Raw genomic sequence first — 19,096 nt, 5'->3', positions numbered from 1 at the left:
AGTTCTAGCATGGCCAAGAGCTCCTGAGAGACCCCAGGGGAGTCATTCACCTCTCAGAGCCTCAGTTGGCTCACCTGTACAATTGGTGGGAAGGACAGACTGACTAATCTTCAGCTTGTCTTCCAGCTTGATTTACAAATTGTATGAGGATGGAAATGGGGCTAAAGAATTGAATTTGGTTTCCTTGTGGTTAGCAACTTTTTTTTTAGTTACCGTGTCTTGAACATTTCTGAACGATTATCAACAACACTTCCGTAAGGATTTCTAAGCATTTTACATATATGAATTTTATTTGCTCCTCATGACAACCCTAGGAGGTAGGTGCAATGATTTTTGTTTCCATCACATGGATTAGGAAACCGAGGCATGGAGAGACTAAGACCAGTAGCGCAGCTGAGATTCAAGCCAGGCAGTCTGGCCGCAGAGGCTGGGTTCCTCACCGCCACATGCAGCATTCCAGGCACCGTGCTAAATGTTTGCCAAATCCTCTCCACTTTGCAGTTGAGAAATCTGAGATTCAGAGCAGTTGAGCAACAGTTGGAGGTCACACAGCTGGGAGGCAATAGAGTTGAGGTTCACAGTCAGCCAGTCTCCAGAGCCTCGGCTCTCCCCCATCCGCCTCCACAATCCTGCCAGATCCTCAGGCGCCCAAAGCAAGTTTATCCAGTATCCGTACATTGCAGTGTCTATTTAAGCAAGTCAGTTCCTCTCTCTGAGCCTCAGTTTCCCCATCTAGAGAGTGATTGGGGCTTGGGCCAGCTGGAGGCCCTCCCTGGAAACACCATTTTGGGGATCTTTGAGGCCCCTTGCAGCTCCGTGAAACCATGTAGAGGTGTGGTGCTTCTGGCTGGAAGGGCAGATTTGTGGCCTGGGTTTGCAGCCAGGGAAGCTGGGGGGCAAGGTGCTGGAGCTGGAAAGAAGGGGGAAGCTGTGGGAGACGGGGAGGGGCTGTGGGGGCCATGAACCTAGGAAGACGGCGCGGTTGTATGAAGCAGATGAGAGAGAGAGAGAGAGAAGCCCTTGGGGGAGTGCTCCCCAGTGAGTCTATTCTTTCTTCCTAGGGGTCCCCCAAAGTTCATTGAAGGCACATGAGGGTGCTGGGCAAGGAAACAGGGGTCAGGCCAGCAATGAGCTGAGATAGAGCAGTTTGGGGAATTAACTTTGCTGGGGTTTTGTAAATACTTGGAGATGTCCAGTTATTTTAGAAAAATGTATTTGAAGCTGAGGTGGCATGTTTGTGCGGTTGGACTGGCTTCCTGTTCACGACCGTTCCTTTACATTTCTCCCTTCAGGAACTGAGGCTGGGTTTCCTGCCTGTACCCTCGTTAGGATGTGCACACCAGTGGGCTCCACGCTCCTTTTGGGGTCCCACAGGCACTCTGGGGCTCCCCCTTTCTCCCCACACTCGTGCACACACATTTGCAGCTGCACCATTTAATATTTAATGCTGCTGCGGCAAGCACTGCCCCACGCTGACTGCGTCCTTGCCGGGTTCCTTTTTCCCAGGGCGCCGGTTCCCGGTGTGGAGGCCGGCTGACAAACAGTGCCCAGGGCATCCCACGGCGGAGGGTAATGTAATGTGCTTGTGAAATTGGACAATGGGCTTCATTACCAGACAGGCTTTTTTTCACTTTGTAAAGTTGATGGAATCACCTTTGCATAAATGTCACCCCCTTCCCCGCATCAGGCCCCCAAGTATTGGTGCTCAGGGCCCTTTAGACCCCTCCTCATACGTCACAGCTTGGGCTAACTTCCGCTCTGGCTTGGAGGGGTCAGGTTCTGGGCATCAGGGCACCCAGGGACATGGATATATGTGGAGGGCAGTGGCTGTTTCTTGATTCTTGCCCCTCCATGGTGGGTAACCATACATTGGCTATTGCTGCAACAATGGTCAGTAGGGAGGGACGTGGGTGAACCTGGCTTTCAAGCAGCCAGCAAAGGGTAAGCCTATCACATGGGTCTCATCCCAAGCCCCCTTAATCCAGCATGCTGTGGTCTCTGTGCCCAGGGGGAGGTCCTCCCTGGAAACACCATTTTGGGGAACTTGAAGGGACTGACAAAGGGTCAGGGGCTCTGGTTCCAGGCTGAGTCGGGACAGATGAGCAGATCAGTGTGTCAATGTTCCTAAAGGTCAGGGAGAGCTCCCAGCCATTGAGGTTACAGGGACAACTTGGTTCTTTCCAAAGGTCAGCTCACACTCGTGTCTCTAGATCACTGCTGATGGTGCAGGCTTAGGTCCTCTCCCATGAGCTCTGGAAGGGCATTTGCAAGACAGGCACCTTGTGCCTCCCCTCCCCCTGCTTCTTTTAGTCTCTTGGGGCTGTGTCATTGGATGGGCTCAGGACATAGCTCGGCAGACCTCGTGGCTCCGAGCATCTCTGAGCAATGAAGACCGGGGCAAAGAGAGGAGTGGGGGTGGTCAGGTGGGAAGTGAGAGTTTGCAAAACAGGAACATGCCCATTTGTCATTTATCAAAAAATGTTCCCTTCTTTTAAAGCTGTTGTTTCCTCAAGGGAAAACTTGTATTTGTATGTGAGTAAACCGTGCTGGACAGGATGAGAGTTTTTTGTCCCCACGACTAAGAACAAAAAGCAGCTCATTGGTCTTTGGCAGCCAGCACTGTCACCACCCTGTGGCCCCTAACCCCTCTCCCTGCCCTCTCCTCCATCTGAGCAGAGCTGAGACCCGAGAAGGGCTGGCCACACGTCATCCTTGCCCCAGAGTCCTGGCTGGGAGCATGGCTTTGGCCGGGCAGAAGCGGCTGGCCTGACCTGCAAGAAACACCACACCCCTCCCTGAGGAGAGCCTGGGAGGGCAGCAGCCTGATGAGAGGTGGCAGGCGAGGGGCAAGTGTGCTTTGGGGGAGGCCTAGAGGCTGCCATTTCTTGCTGGCTCAGATGACAGTGGAAAAAGCGATGAAGGCAGAAAGTCGGAGTTGGGCCCACTGGCATCCTCCTCTCGCTGCCATGCCAAGCCTCCCCACCATCTCTGGTCTTGGAGACAAAGCCTTGTTTTCTGGAAGACCTTGTCTCAGCCCTTGAATCTCAGGGAGGATGTCATTCTAGGTCAGAAGGAGTTTCCTTCAGAGGACCCGCCGGGCCCCCTCCGCCAGCCTACCTGTCACCAACTACTTGTTTACCCCAAGAGTGTGGACCGTATTCCGACTTCCACTTTGGGTTTTTGGTTTGGGAGACAACAGCCTCGGTTTGGGAGTGTTGCAGGACTTGGTGTGGCTCATCGGCCACAACTCTTTGCAACCTTGGTGGAGGTAGCTAGGGCCGGGGTGAAGCCCGGGCTGCGGCACAGGCTTTCCCCACGAGATAAAACTTAATAGCCAGGACTGCTTTTCCCTCTGCAGTTTTTGGAGCCCAAGTCATCTGCTCCCTATCCCCAGCCCAGGGGCCCTGGGGGAGGTCCATCTAGTCCTGGCAGAGGAGCCTCCTACGGGGAGAAGGTGGTGGTGGTCTCAGCCTCCACACTCATGGAGGAGCGCCGGGTGTGGCGGCAGGAAGACCACTGACGGAGCCGCTCCTGGCTCAGGCAGCCCAAGTCCTTGAAGAGTTTGAAGAGATCGCTTCTGAACTTGACGCCAATGAAAGCGTATAAGAAAGGGTTGACGCAGCAGCGGACGCAGGCCAGGCTGTAGGTGATGTCGTAGGCGATGTCGAGCTGCTTGCTGAGCTCACAGCTGCCGCTGCCGGTGATATTGAAGTTGGCCACCGTCTGGGCCAGGACCACCCCATTGTAGGGCAGCTGGAAGGCTATAAAGACCACGACCACAGCGATGATGACCTTGATGGCTTTGTTGCGCTCGAAGTTGCGTGCCTGGAGCAGGGTGCGGATGATGACGAGGTAGCAGAAGCTCATGGCCCCCAGGGGGATCAGAAAGCCCACCACCATCTGGGCCACCTGGATGGTGATCAGGGCTTCCACGTGCTCAGTGATGAGGGAGCACCGCAGTGCTTGTTCGCTGCTGCTCTTCTGGAGGCCGCTGTACATCAGCTCTGGGGTGGACAGCACCATGGCCAGCATCCAGATGCCCACACAGGAGAGCTTGCTGATGAAAAGGACGCGGGCACGGTGTCGGTGGGCCGACACGGCCTGGACAATGGCCACGTAGCGGTCGATGCTGATACAAAGAAGCAGCAACATGCCGCTGAAGAAGCTTATCTTGTAGATGCCAAAGATGATCTTGCAAATGTGGACGCCGAAGGCCCAGGACTTGGCCGCGCTGTATGCCCAGAAGGGAAGGGTCAGGAGGAAGAGGATGTCTGCCATGGCCAGGTTGAGCAGGTAGGTATCAGTCATGGTCTTGAGCCTCTTGAAATAGATGTAGGTCAGCACAACCAGCCCGTTGCCCAGCAGACCCATGAAACAGATGACGGAGTACATGACTGGCAGGAACCAGGCTTTAAAGTTCCGCACGTCTTTCTTGAAGCATACGGACTCATACAGCGTGTAGTCCACCGTGGTATTTTCTCCGATGTAATCATCTGTGACCTCATCTTGGCACAGGCACACCTGCGGGGACGGGAATAGGGCAACATGATCCAGCTTAGTGAAGTGGTTTCCAGCTCAGCTCAGCGAATCTTGCTGCCCTGGGATTGCCCCAGGGCAGTGGTTTCAACATGTGGCCCCCACCACTGGCATCATCAGCATCACCTGCAAATTCTCAAACCCTACTTGAGACAAACCATAATCTCAGAGGGCGGGGCTCTATGGATCTGGGCCACTTTCCAGGTGGTTCTTTGGTGTGAAACCAGTGCTTCCCAAATTTTAACACACATATGAATTACCCGGGGATCTTGTCAAAATGCATGTCCTGATTTAATAGGCTGGAACCCAAGATTCTGCATTTCTAATAGGTAGCAAGGGTCTGATCTTGCCATCTCTGAGACACTTGTCACTACATGCCCTGATGGGGGACTGGAAAGTGTCTGGGTTTTGGGGTCAGATGAGCCTTGGGACAGATAAACACACTTTATCTCTGGGCCTCAGTTTTCTCATCTGTGGAATGGACATGGGTACTATCTCCCTCACGTGGCTGTGGCGAGGGGCCTAACTTAGGTTCTGGCGCCTGGAAACTCCAGGAGAGTTGGGATGTGTGCCTTTCTTCTTGAGCCTCCTTTAGGATCTGCTAGAAATATTTTTTCCAGGGAGCCTACAAAATACTTGAGCTTTTAAGGGAAAATCCACCTTGGGGTTAAGGTTGAGGAGGGCCTAGAGCGAGAAGAGAGGAAAGCAAATGCTTGGTTGAGAGGCCTTGAAACCCTGGTGTGGGGTGAGCTGCTGTGACTTTGGACGGTTAGGGACGCGAAGAATTCTATGAATCCCTGGGGCCCAAGGCACAGTGCCCGGCACGCGGTAGGGGCTCAGACAATGTGTGCCCAAGTGCACTCAACTGCACGGCTATGGCAGGAGTGGTTGATGCACCACTGGGCCATAGCCTCCTCAGCTGTGACGGAGTCCTTCCTGCACCTCAGGAAGAGAGTGTGGTTCTGTCTCCCTCTCCCTCTGTGCTACCCTCTTCCCCTACCTCTCTGTCTCTTTCTTCCTTGCAGTCTCTTCCGGCAGATCCCAATCAGCCAGGCTCAGCTGCTCAGGGCTTTTTTTAGCCTGTCTGCAGGGCAGGGTGAGGGTTCAGGCAGCCTGCTGTGATTTTATCAATGAAGGAGGACTCACGTCAGCCTGCCCCGTGCCTCAGCGCACAGCGATGGCTAAGCCTGTGCAGCCTGGCAGTGGGGCTGCAAGATCGCCTCAGGAAGCCCACGGTCCCTCCTCTGGGAAGTGGGCTCTGGGCAGCTCAACAGGATGGGGTTTGCATACAACTGGGGAGCTGGAGTGACTTTAGAGCTGAGGAAAGGGAGGCTCTTGGAGAGCCTCGCTCAAAGTTACATAGCCAGAGTGGAACCCAGTCTACTGACTTCCCCACATCCTGTCTCTGTCTTTCTTACTTCCGAATTCCGAATTTATCACTGTCCTGCTTGGGGACAGAACAAGGACAAACTAATGTCCAGGAGCCTTTTCTTTGGGCTTTGCTATCTTGAGCAAATATCAGTGACAACCCCCTTTCCCTCATGTGGGCATGATGGCAGCCTGGGAGTCCTGGAAGAGGCTGGTTGCTCTCAGCCACCCATGGTAAGGCCCAGGATTTTAAGTCCGGGGTCCCTGGACATAAGGGGGTACACCCAGCCTCTATGAAGCATGCTCCCCACCACCCTGTCCCGCCTTCTCTTTCTCCCCTTTATTACCTCCTGGCTCCAGGCCACCAGGCTTGATGCCTCTGTAGCCTTCAGCCCCACCACATCCTGCCCCATCTGAGCCACCCCCCTCCCCCCAAGGAGAGAGAAGAATGAGCCCCAGCTGTCTTGTCCCCTCCCCAACCTTCCAGGCTCCACTTGCAGCAACACAGCCCCTCCTGAGTCCTGGAAATGGGAAGCAAGAGGGGAGTGAGTGGTGATGAGGAGGGGGGCCAGGCTGTGGGCTGCAGCCCAAGCTCCAGGGGGCCTCTGGGATGGGGTTTTGGGAACAGCGCCCAGGTTGGGGCCTGCCTCTGGCCGGAGCTCTTGGAAAGCTGCCCCTCTGGCCTCCAGACCCGGGGAAGCGCCAAATTCTGAAGGACTGCCTCTCCAGTTCTGGCCTCAGCCTCCCCCCTCCCCCTCCCCCTCCCCCTCCAAGAGAGCTCCCGCCCGAACAAATGGAAGAGAGTAGACTGTATGAGTTACAGTTTCTTCTAACTCTGGTACTTCACGGGGCCAGATTTCCTGTCTCCGTTTCTGGGATTGCGAAGCAGAACGTTGTAAACTGGGGGACTTTGCTCCTGCAGAGTTCAGGCCCCCATAAAGTATGTGCACCAACCCCCACCCCCAGTGTCCCAGGCCTCATCCTTTCTTCCCTCCCCATTAAGTGGGGCTCAAATGGGCCTCTTGACTTCACAGAAGGGACTGGGGCCTCCAGGGGAGGCTTCGGCTGGACACTGGGGGAGGGAGACAGCTTTGCGGTAACTGGATAGTAACCAGGCCACCAGACCAAGGGTTCTCTCAGCTCACGTATGAAGTTTTACATGTGTGGCTATGCATACATATGCATAGACTCCAGTCACCTCACAGCCTTTGCTTTGTGCAGTTCCTTCCCACGAACTCAGATGGAGCCCACATTTCTGGATCCTGAATGGGGACAGTGGAAGTGGGGTGGGGGAGACAGTGGTGTCTTATTCCCTGACCCCATGTTTTCATTTAAATGGAGTAAAGGACATTCGTAGACCATCTGTGGCTTTGTAGGGTCACTTAGCAGATGGAGAGGGATGGCCATCAGCTTAAGGAATAACGAGTGGGTTTGTGTCTGGGTCTATTTTCTTCCAGCAAGTGCCCACCTCCTCCACCAGGACCCCAGGGATGGGAAGGGGGGGGGAACTTGGGGAGGGGGTATGGAGGAGGGAACAGAGCTTTTCTCGGCCACAGATCTCACCTGGAAAATGACAAGGAGAGCCACCACCAGCACGCTTTTCATTGGTTTCCCTGTAGGAGACAAGGTGAGAAAGTTATTGCGTGGCAGGGCCAGGGATTTGTTATGAAAGAAAGCCTCTGGGAGGGGTGGGGGCACTGCTGGGAACTTTCATCACAAGCCCCAGGCACCACATTTGCCTGGAACATCAGAACCAGATTGTGCCTTGAAGCACCTGGCTGCCTGCCCAGCCTTGCCGCCCTCTCCTCCTCGTTCTCTACTCCGAGGTCCTGGGAAGGAGTGGGATCAGCGGGCAGTCCCTGCTCCCCACCCCCTTGGTTCTTCAGGGTGTCTTCTGGAGTTGGAAAGTCCACTCTGGCCCATACCACCCCTCAAGGCTGAATTTTGATTGACCTTGACTCCTGGGTCTGAGCGGCCCCTCCCATTCCAGGTTATATGGGTAGCACAGCCCTGAGGTGGTGGTGGTCAGGGTGTGTGTGTGTGTGTGTGTGTGTGTGTGTGTGTGTGTGTGTGTCCTGCACCGTTCTGGTGCCAGTAGCCACTGGGGAGCATTTTTCCTACACCCAGGTGAGTGGGCAGCCCCAAATACAGCCCTGAGTGACTTCTGGGTGAGGCCAGCTGAGGAAATAGGGTAATGTCACAGGGATGGGTGGAGGAGTGAGGTTATTTCCTGGCATCTCAAAGATGGGAAAGTGCTCTGGGGACCCATCTGCCTCCATAGCCTCTCATTCAAGTGACATTCATCAAGGCCAACTGGTGGTTTACTTTGCCTGTTTTCTCAGCCTGCTTTTAGAGCAGGGATCTCTTCCCTTTTACCCAGCGCAGACCCCAAATCAAGAAGGCACCAGGGAATTGTGTGTTGGTGAATGAATGAACGAATGAATGCCCTGCTTCCCCTTCTTCCAAGGGAGAGAGAGCACCAGGATGGCCTGAGGGGACACTGTCCTGTGACAGTGTGGTATGATGGGAGACTTCTCTGAAGTAACTACTTTTTTGGCTTGACTGAAGTGTGTGTATACATTCTCTCTTTAACTTCTTGCTAATCCGGGGCCTTGTGTGATGTGGGAAAGGGGAACGTGTTCAGCTGTGGGGAAGGGACCTTGTCTGGCCTGTCCAGAGTGTGCCCTGGGTACATTCTGGAAGCCAGGAGGCTCTCCTTGAGTCTGAGCAGCAGGCCGAGACCCTAGGTGAGCACAGGCCTGGTGTGCTGCAGTCAGAAGATGGACAGTTGGCTGCTCAGTTCGGCTTTGTAGAGGAGCTGAGGGGCTGGAGCGGGAGCTTACTTCCTCTGAGCCTGAGCAGGGAGGACAGTTCACAGGGTACTTTATGTACAGATCACCTAACCTTCTGGGAGCACCCGGAGGGCAGGGATTGTGCTTTCTTGCCTTTGTAGCCCCCTCCCTATAATAACAGGACCCTCAGTTCCCAGCCAGGGCCTGGCCCACAGGACAGTCAATAACTGGGGTGCCACCAATGCATGCCCAGGCAGGACTTGCAGGCCGGTCGCACCTCCAGCCTCAGCAGGGACAGGGAAATGCTTCGGACTGTGCTTCAAGCACCTTCTGGAAGCTGGGGGCCCTCTTCCTGCAGCGAGGAATTCTGCTTCCAAGAGGGAGAGCACCGGAGTCTGTTTCCTTGGCCACAGCGCCACCTGCTGGAAGCCTCTCTGCATGACACCCAATTCACACACCGTGTGCTCTGATGGAGAGCCTAACGCTGGGGATTCTGGGCTTGGGGGTTCCTGAGTGAAGGAGGAAGGGCATCAGGCCACATAAGCAAATAGGTATTTCTCTCACGTCAAGCAAGTTATACGGCACACTACCGCTTAGACACGTCTTTCTGAGGCTGACCTCTGATGCCCACCCCGACCAGCTGTCCTCCGAAATCCTGAGGACCTCGCCATCCACCCCTAAGGAGGAAGCCCCCTTAGCTTAGTATGGCAGTCAAGACCCTCATGGTCTGCCTGCACCTGCCTTCCTGGCTGTCTTCTCTTTCTGAGGGCAGGCACCCACTAGCCGGTTTTCCCCAGCTTGCCCCCTTGTTCCCTGGTGGGGAACAGATTGTCATGCAACATCCTAGCCCCCCTCTCCCATCCGCTGAATTACCCGGAGGGGCCCTGCCCAAGCCCACGTCTTTACTTCAGCCACGCTCTCGTCAGGGTCCAACGCGCACAGCCCAGCCTCCACTGACTCATCTTGGCGTGAAGCGCTCGAGGTTTCTTTAAACACGTACAAATATTTCGTTACTCTAGAGAAAGCTCGTTTTGACTGTCAGTGAGAACTGAGAAACCTCAAAGGTTTGATTAAGTCACAACGGGTGAGATACAAGGAGCAAGAGGTGTCTCTATTTTACTCCATCAACCCCTTCTCCTCCTGGGCCCTGTCCCATTCCTTTGCTCACCGGTGGAGGGGAAGAGAAACGGGGCGGGACCAGGGTGTGTGTGTGTGTGTGTGTGTAGATGATTTCTCATTCCAGGTGTGTTGGAAATGGCGGATGAGCAAGGATTTGTAGAACAAAAATAGGCCGTTTTCAAGAAAGGTTATCAAATGGGAATTTAGGGGAACTCTGTGGTGGGACAGGAGCCTGGTCAACGGCCATGAGTCAGATTGCTTCTGTCTGGCACAAAGTCATAAAGCAATGGACCCTGAGCACCAGCTTGGGTGAGGTCACTGACGTTGGGAATCTCAGGGGTTGAGAAGTGGGTGACTTACATGTTGGGTATTTTCTGAGTTCTTGAGTTTCTAGTAATAATCATAATGGAAAGAAAATTCCCTAGAACTCCAACCTGAGCCCCCAGCAAGGGAAACTGCCTCCCTGTCTGGGAGGAGGAGACTGCTGGTCAGTTACTCCCCCAAATCCTGAACTTCCATCTCCACATTTTCCGGGCCCTCCAGGCTGCCCAGAGAATTATAGCTGCCCATCAGCTGCCCCTCCGCAAAGCCCCTGCAGACTTTTTCCTCTCTGGAATTCCTCACCTGCTGACACTTTTTTTTTTTTTTTTTTACAGGGGGCAGGGTTGGAGGGAGAGGAGGCAGTGGAGAAGGGGAGGGAAGAAGCAAGGAAGCAGTAAGGAAATTTGGAGAGAAGGTGGGAGAACTGGGGGGGGGGGGTGCCCTTCAGGCAGTAGGCAGGGCTGTTGAACCCTGCAGTCACTGTGATATCAACTGTTTTATCCAGTGATATCATTCAGATCCCACTGAGCTCTCAGTCCACACCAAACCCTTCCCAGGTCTGATAATTTCATCCTCACAGAAGACCTGACATAGGTATTCCTGGTATCCCCATCTGGCACTGAGGAAACTGAAGCACAGCGAGATTGGTAATTTTCCGAGTCACACGGTCAGCTAGTAGTGGAGTTGGGCTTTGAATCCTTCCATCTCCAGAAACCACACTCCTAACCCCCCTTTTGTTCTTCCCTTTCGTCTTTGTGTATGTCTCCCTTGCAACATCCTGTGAGCGATGTCTTGCGATGTTCATACTATATTCCCAAAAATAGAGGCCCAGAGAGGTTAAGCCACTTGCTTGGGGCCACACAGCTTCTAAGAGACTGATCTGAGATTAGAATGGAACTCTCACGACTGCATCCCATTACATTTCTGATGAACCCACTGTGTATAGGGACCTCCATGGGGCAGGATGGGAATCCTCACTTTCCCATATCTTACGGGTCATCCAGTTCTGTTGTTTCTATCCCCCTAACATCGCAGAACTGGCCCCACATCTGCCCTGACATAAGGGCATTTGACTTATTGGCCTCTGATGAAAATTGGATTTGTTATCCCTGCCACATCCCGCATCCCTTGTTCCTCCTTGTCTGGTTTGGTGACGCTTACCCACCTTTCAAAACCCAACTGAAATGCCCCTCTGACCCATGCTCACTATTCTTTTCTTTGAGCTTCCCAAGTGCCTCACGCTCGCCCCATCAGCTTTGTATCTCGCTCTGTCTCAGTGGCTTGTTGACATATGTGTCTCTCACTCCACGAGACTTGTCATGCCCCAATTCGCCCATCAATGATAGCCGATGGAAAGAAGGTGCCAAACCAAGAGGAGAGATTTCTCCAACAGCCCCCTCAGGCTGTACCATTCCCACCCCCACCCCCACCCCCACCCGGCCAGGCCCCAAAAGGCCGGGAAGCGTTGGCCCTGAGTTCCTTCAATACCCCTCTGCCACCATTTCAGGTCAAGCTATGAGAGAGAAGTCTCTGATGGACTCATTTTTTTCTTCTCTGCTTTGGAGAATTCTGAGGTCTTAAGTTTCCTCCCTCGAAGGTGGGGAGGATGCTTGGAGTGGGGGGTGCTCATTCAAATCGTGAATCAAAGACCAGTTCAGTCCTGCTTCAGTGTTTTCATTTTGTGTAACAGAAACTCTGTCTCCTCGCCCACCTCTTGCTCCCTGCTGGGCAGATGAAGAGAGAAAAACAGATCCTCTGTGGCCCACACGCCTTAACCAACCGTCCAGAGTCCGTTCTGAGCAACGCTTCTCTCAGTGGCTTCCCTTCTTACCAGCATTTCAGGCTTGGCCGTTGGGGCTCTCTCTTGAGTTGAGTGAGGCAGGCAAGAACATCCCTTACTCCTAAACCAGAGGTTGCCCTCCTTCCCCCCATCAAAGCCTGTGAGACTAGCTCCCCAAACCTAGGTTGGGGAGGGGTGGGGGACCCTCAGTGGTGGACTAGAGAGCTGGTTCTCACAGGCCCAGGGAGCTAGTTGTGTACATCCTTCCCTGACTCTGTGCTCAGCCATTTCATCCCTTGAAATTGTCTAAGGCTTGAAATTAACCATGGCGGGAGAATTTACACAATGGAAATTGGCAAGAACTACCAATCACAGCCTTTCCTCCTAGGGGGATGGGGGGGGAGCAGGTTTTCCAACATTTCCCATCACACCACTGGGACCCTGCTTGGTTTCCTTCACAGAGGTCACACAGAGAGTCAGGGACCGCTTCTTAGGGGGTGATGCCTGCGTTTTGTGATTATGGTAAGTGGTGGGGGTCTGGGGAGTGGGATTAGCGAGCAGGCTGGTGGCAGGAGAGGAGGTTGGAAGAGATTTTTAAAAACTAAAATCAACTCAGAGTTCTTGATGTCATTCATTCATTCCACAGATACTTTCTGCTCACACCCCCAAAGCACCTGTGATGGAGAGGTAAAGATCAGACCCCACCTTCCCAGGAGCCCCAGGTGGTGGGGTGGGTGGCTACTTTAACCCCTTTACAGCTGATCACTCTGTCCGCCCAGGGTTCCGGGCAGGTGTGGGGGAGGTAGAGTAAAGGCAAGAAGCTGTGGTGTGGTGGGAGGAGTATGAGGACAGCACCAGTGAACCTTCACTTTTTAAAGCCAACCTCTTGCGGCTTTGAGGCCGCCGTGGTGCTTCGCTTGCTGGTGAGAATGAACCATCCAGGAACCTGGCCTTTGTAGCCTCAGCCGGGTCTGACTTCACAGCTGAGATTTACAAATGGGGTGTCTGGAGCTGGACGTACCCCTCAAAACCCTCTCAAGAGCTTCGTTCCCTCTAGTTAAGACTGAGGTTAGACCAGAGGACAGGCTTTTTAAAGGGAAAACTCATCTGCCAGGGCAGAAAAAGCAATGAAGTGACACAGAGGCTGTGCTGGAGGCCTGGGCTCTGACTTCAAACTGAATGCCCCATTGCGGTCCCATCTCCCATAGCCCACCCAGCCTTTAACCTGCAAGAGGCGGCGGCAAAGCCAGAGAGGTGGGCAGCCGGCTTGCATTTGCACCGCCTATACCACTGGCACAAGGCATCATCTCCTATTTACTCCTCCTCGCAACCCTGAGGTAACAGAGCTTCTGATCCCTGGTTAGCAGGTGATAAAGGTGGAAATCAGAGGGAAGGCGGGAAGCGGAGGGGCCCAGAGCCCTCTGGGGAGACTTTGTCCCTGATGGAACAGGTCCTAGAGAGCCTCACCCATCACCCCAAGCTGAGATGAGAACAGGTGCCGTCCAGATCACCACCAACCCTAGCCCTGCAGCCTTCTCCCGTCCCTACTGTTCTAGAAAGACACAACCTCACTCTGCCTTGTCTTTCCTAGTACCGATGGTTACCCCCTTCCCCAGGTCTGACAGGTGCATCCACCATGCCTGGGAGAACAGGGTGGCACTCTCTGGGAGCAGACACCAAATTCAGAAACTGATTCCTCAGGAGGCTCCTCCATACCTTCCATCCCCCTCCTCCACCTCCATTCCACAAAGTCAGGCTGGATGTCAGAGTGACCCCAGTACTGCTTTTTCTCACATAGGAGGCTCACTCACCCAGGTCCATGACACTCTCTGGGCGGCTGAAACCACACAGGAAGGCTGTGCCGGGTCTTGAGCTCTCACTGTCTGGGGAGGAAGTGCTTTTAAGTTGTGAGAGCAGCCACCCTCTTCTCTGCCCCTCCTACCCCTGCTCCTCCCTCCAATCCGGCCTCAACCCTATAGTGCTTTCTGGAACCAAGGGGAATGAGAAGGTGACAGTGATAGCCCACTCACTGGTCATAGGATCATGAATCATCAGGTTATTTATATTCAAAAAGCCCCCTGTATAGTCCAACAGACAGATCCCAGCCCAAGGCAGGAGAATAAGGGCCAGTTATAGATTTGACACGTGTTTATAGACTGAATCTCACGGGCCAGAGAATCAGAGGTGAGTGAGGGGTTATCTCCATCCTTCCTCTGCCCTGCTCAGTGTCACAGGGAACTACATTTCCCAAACAATTTTGCCTCCCAGCTTCTTGGATAGGTTTGGCCAATGGGAGGCATTGAATGAATGAGAGACATTGTCAGAATGTTTCTTTCTTCTTTCTCTTCTCTTCCTTTCCTTTTTTTCTGACACCTTTATTGAGCTATAACCCACATATAAATTTAAGATTCACTCTTTTTGGTTTTGTAGATTCACAGAGTTGTGCAACCTTTACCACAATCAATTTTAGAACATTTTATATCACTTTCCCCTGCAACCCTCCCCCTATTCATTAGCAATGACTCCCCATCTCCCCTCCACCTTTGCCCCCTGCCCCTGGTAACCGCCAATCTTTCTATCTCTATACATCTGTCTATTGTGGGCATGTCACATAAATAGAATTATATAATATGTGGCCTTTATATCTGGCTTCTTTCACTTAGCATAATATTTTCCGGGTTCATCCATGTTATAGCATGTCTCATTTCCTCATTGCTTCTTATGGCCCAATAATATTCCATCGTATGGATATACCACATTGTGTTTATTCATCATCAGTTGGACACTTGGGTTGTTTCTACTTTTTGTTTTTTATGAATAATGCTGCTATGAACATTCATTTACAAGTTTTTGTGTAGGGCATATGCTCTTATTTCTCTTGGGTACAGACCTAGGAGTGAAATTGTGAGGTCATATGGCAATTCCAGGTTTAACATTTTGAGGAGCTGTCAAACTATTTCCCAAAGTGGCCTCATGATGTTACAGTCTCATAAGTTCTATATGAAGGTTACACATCCTTGGCAACACCTGTTATTGTCTTTTGAATTCTAGTCATCTAGTGGTTATGAAATGGTATCTCATTGTGGTTTTGATTTGCATTACCCTAATGGTGTTGATCATTTCTATATTTCTTTGGAGAAATGCCTATTTAAATCATTTGCCCAGTTTTGAATTGGGTTATTTGTTTTTTTATTGTGAGTTGTAATAGTTCTTCATTATTCTGGGTATAAGTCCTTTATCAGACATAGGACTCATAAATATTTTCTTCCAATGTAGTAGATTGTCTTTTCATGTTCTTTTTTTTTTTTTAAGTTTATTTATCTATTTTGAGAGAGAGAGAGAGAAAAAAAGAGAGTATGTGTGTGTGTGGGGGGGGGACAGGGGAGGGGCAGAGAGAGAGAGAGGAAGAGAGAGAAAATCCCAAGTAGGCTCTGCAATGTCAGAGTGGTGGCTGACACAGGGATCACACCCATGAACCATCAGATCATGACATGAACCCAAATCAAGAGTTGGATACTTAACTGACTAAGCCACCCAGGTGCCCCTGTCTTTCACCTCTAACATAAAATTTTTTAATTTTAGGTCCCAATTCATTTATTTTATTTCATCACTTGTGCTTTTGGTATTCTATCTAAAAAACCACCGCCTAATTCAAGTTCAAGATTTAACTTGTTCCTATGTTTTCTTCCGACAGGTCTATACTTCTAGCTCTGACATTTAACTCTGATCCATTTTGAGTTAATTTCTATATATCATGTTCTCCTCTATTCCCAATTTGTTGGAGTTTGTTAAATGCTCTCTCTGTTTCCACCTTGGTTTTTGTTTTTTTTTTTGTCTTTTATTCTATTAAATATGGTGTATTATGTAGGTTGATTTTTGTATGTTGAACCAGCCTTGGATACCTGGGATAAATTATTGGGTTATGGTGTATAATGTTTTTTTTTTTTTTCAAAAAAAATGTTAAGTTTACTTATTTATTTTGAGAGAGAGAGAAAGAGAGAAAGGAGAGAGCAGGAGTGCAGTGAGAGAGGGAGAGAGAAAATCCTAAGCAGGCTCCTCGATGTCAGCACAGAACCCACGGTGGGGATTGATCTCATGAACTGGGAGATCTTGACTTGAACTGGGATCAAGAGTGGGATGCTTAACTGACTGAGCCACCCAAGAGCCCCTAATCTTTGTTATATGCTGCTGAATTGGGGTGTTAACATTTTGTTGAGGATTTTTGCATATATGTTTATAAGGGATAAAGGTCTGTAGTCTTATTTTCTTGTGATGTTTTTGTGTGGTTTGGGTATCAGGGTAAGTCTAATTAGAGATCTGTCAATTTTTTAAATCTCTTCAGTATACCAGTTTTTGGTTTTATTGATTTTCCCTACTTTTTTGTATTCTCTATTTCATTTGGTTACATTCTTGTCTTTATTCTTTCTTTCCTTCTACTTGATTCAGTTTTAGTTTGGTCTTCTTTCTCTGATTTTTCAAGGTGAGAGCTAGGTTCTTTATATGAAATCTTTCTTCTTTTTTTCCCCAATATAGTCATTTATAGCTATAAATTTCCAAGCACTGACTTAGCTGCATCCCATAGGTTTTGATATGTTGTATTTTCATTAGAAGCATTTTCTAATTTCCTTTGTGAGTTCTTTGGTCCACTGATTATTTACAAGTGTGTTATTTAATTTCCACGTATCTGTGGATTCTGAAATTTTCCTTCTGTTATTGACTGTTTTTTTAAAAATTATTTAATGTTTATTTATTTTTGAGAGAGAGACAGAGCACGAGTGGGGGAGGGGCAGAGAGAGAGAGGGAGACACAGAATCCAAAGCAGGCCCCAGGCTCTGAGCTGTCAGCACAGAGCCCAATGTGGGGCTCGAACTCATGAACCATGATGTCATGACCTGAGCTGAAGTTGGATGCTCAACTGACTGAGCCACGCAGGTGCCCCATTCCTTCTGTTACTGATTGTGATCAGAGACTATCATTTGCGTGGTCTTAGTTCTTTTATTTTTTTTAAATATTTTTATATGTGTAGTTTTTTTTTAATGTTTATTTATTTTGAGAGAGAGCAAGAGAGCAGGGAAGAGGCAGAGAGAGAGGAAGAGAGAGAATACCAAGCAGGCTCCACACTGTCAGCACAGAGCCCAACACAGGGCTCAAACTCACAAACCATGAGATTATGACCTGAGCTGAAATCAAGAGTCAGACCTTAGCCAACTGAGCCACCCAGGCACCCTGATCTTAATTCTTTAAAATTTGTTGAGATTCATTTTATAGCCTAACATATGGTCTATTTGGAGAATGTTCCATGTGCACCCGAGAAGAATATGTACTCTGCTGTTGTTGAGTGAAGCAGTCTATGGACATCTGTTGGGTTCAGTTGATTTATAGTTGGTCAAGTTTTCTGCTTCCTTATTGATCTACTGCCTAGTTTTTTAATCCGTTATTGAAAGGAGGGTTTTGAAATCTCCGACCATGATTGTTGAATTGAGTATTTCTCCCTTTGATTCCGTCAGTGTTTGCTTTATGTGTTTTGGGGCTCTGTTTTTTAACTGAATATATGTGTATTTGTTATATCTTCTTGATGGATTGATCCCTATATCATTACAAAATGTTCTTCTTTGTCTCTATAATCATTTTTTGTCTTAAAGTCTGTTTCGTCTGATATTAGTATAGCCTTTCAAACTCATTTGTGGGTGTTGTTTGCATGGTATGGCTTTTTCCATCACTAGGGTGTTTCCTTCTCTGCTTCCAGTGGTGTCCCCAGCAGTGGCTTCATGTCTGTGATCCTAGAGTCCATCAGCCAGCCCCTGCTGCTGTGGTGCCGGCATCTGATGAGTACCCCCACCTTGGCTGCAGCTCCTGCCCTAGTTTCTGGGCTTTGGTAATACTACTTTCTTCCTGTGTCCCTCCAGCCACAGGGATGCTGGAAACTTTCTACTGTTATTAATCTCTGGGCAGCCTCACCATCCCTTGTTTGACTTCTCAGCTCTTCCATCACCTGGATAACTAGCCCCCCATATTAAATTGATTTTGTTTTAAATATCTAGAATGGGTCTTGCTTGTTTCAACCCTGACTGATACAAGGTCATTCCTGTCCCCAAAGAGTTTAAGGTACAGAAGAAGTTAAGGTTAGATTATACCCCTGTTCCCTACAGTTATAACCAAAACCAAGCATGAAATGATGCTTTACCTAAAATAAGGGGGAAAAAAATCCAAGATTTCACAGAGCAGATGGGCAAGTAGATAGAATAGGATTTCTTCTCCCCAGACATATGAACATTCTTTTGGGGTATAGTGCAGTGGGCTTAGCTCCCTGTATGATCTTGGGCAAATTGCCTCCCCTCTCTGGGCCTCAGTTTTCTCAAGTGCAAAGTGAGGAGACTGGGCTGCCTAGAAGATGCCTAAACTTTGGCATCTGAGACTCTGAAGTGCAGGACTTTTTTTTTTTATGGCATCCTGCTTATTGCTTAACCACTCCCTGTTATTCCAAATCCCTAAATGGAAGCATGAGAAGACCTCATTGAACTTTTCCTCCAACCCAAAGGTTTTGGCTACTCTCATCATTGGCATCTGGAACCCATTTGCTTTCAGGGATATGGGCAATCTCTTGAACCAGGTGGAGAGGGTCCTCAGGGGTTATATCTGGGCAGGGTGTTGGTAAGGAATGTCAGGACAACTTCAGTTTGGAATTATTCCGGAAGCTTCCTCCTGGAGCCCTTTTCCATGTGCCAGATGCTTCTAAGAAAAAATAAATTCAGAGGCAGAAGATCTGTGTTCTAGTCTTGTTTCTGCCATAACTTACTATGTGACTTTGCTCAAGTCACTTCCTCTCTCTGGTTCTTGGCTGCCCATCTAAAAAGTTACGGGATTAGACATAATCTCCAGACTCTCCATAAGCTCCAGACTCTCTTTTCAGGCTATTCCTTGTTATCCTTAGGGATTTTCTTGGTTCTCTCACTGGTATAGGCCACCATGGAAAGTCCACAAGTACACTGGGAAGGACTAGAGAATTTTGTGGCAGATACGCCACGTTTTTGGGGGTAGAGAGATAATGGGCTGCTACTGATTCTGGTCTCCTTAGTAGCTTCTGCCTGATGCTAAGTGGTGGTGCTCACTTCAAAGCCTTTTCCTCCTCTCACTGTACTGCCAAGCCCCTCCAGCTCTGGCTACGTGGATGTGGCATGTT

At 50.2% G+C, this 19,096-nt stretch overlaps 1 protein-coding gene across 1 annotated transcript; it reads right to left on the bottom strand.

Annotated features, from left to right (window-relative positions):
* Positions 1-255: 255 nt before the first annotated feature.
* Positions 256-13,795, bottom strand: CCR7 (C-C motif chemokine receptor 7). Its single transcript, XM_019416083.2, has 3 exons — positions 13,728-13,795; positions 7,468-7,517; positions 256-4,521 (listed from the first exon to the last, which is right to left on the bottom strand). Exons 1-3 carry the CDS (start codon positions 13,735-13,737, stop codon positions 3,442-3,444), a joined length of 1,140 nt encoding a protein of 379 aa, XP_019271628.1. The 5' UTR covers positions 13,738-13,795; the 3' UTR covers positions 256-3,441.
* Between the last annotated feature and the right edge of the window lie 5,301 nt (positions 13,796-19,096).

Source organism: Panthera pardus, unplaced genomic scaffold (assembly GCF_024362965.1).
Source record: "Panthera pardus isolate Hobbes unplaced genomic scaffold, ASM2436296v1 HiC_scaffold_3, whole genome shotgun sequence".
In the NCBI taxonomy this organism is placed as follows: Eukaryota; Metazoa; Chordata; class Mammalia; order Carnivora; family Felidae; genus Panthera; species Panthera pardus.
The sequence above is the reverse complement of the archived record's forward strand: the minus strand, read 5'-3'. Positions and strand labels throughout refer to the sequence as shown.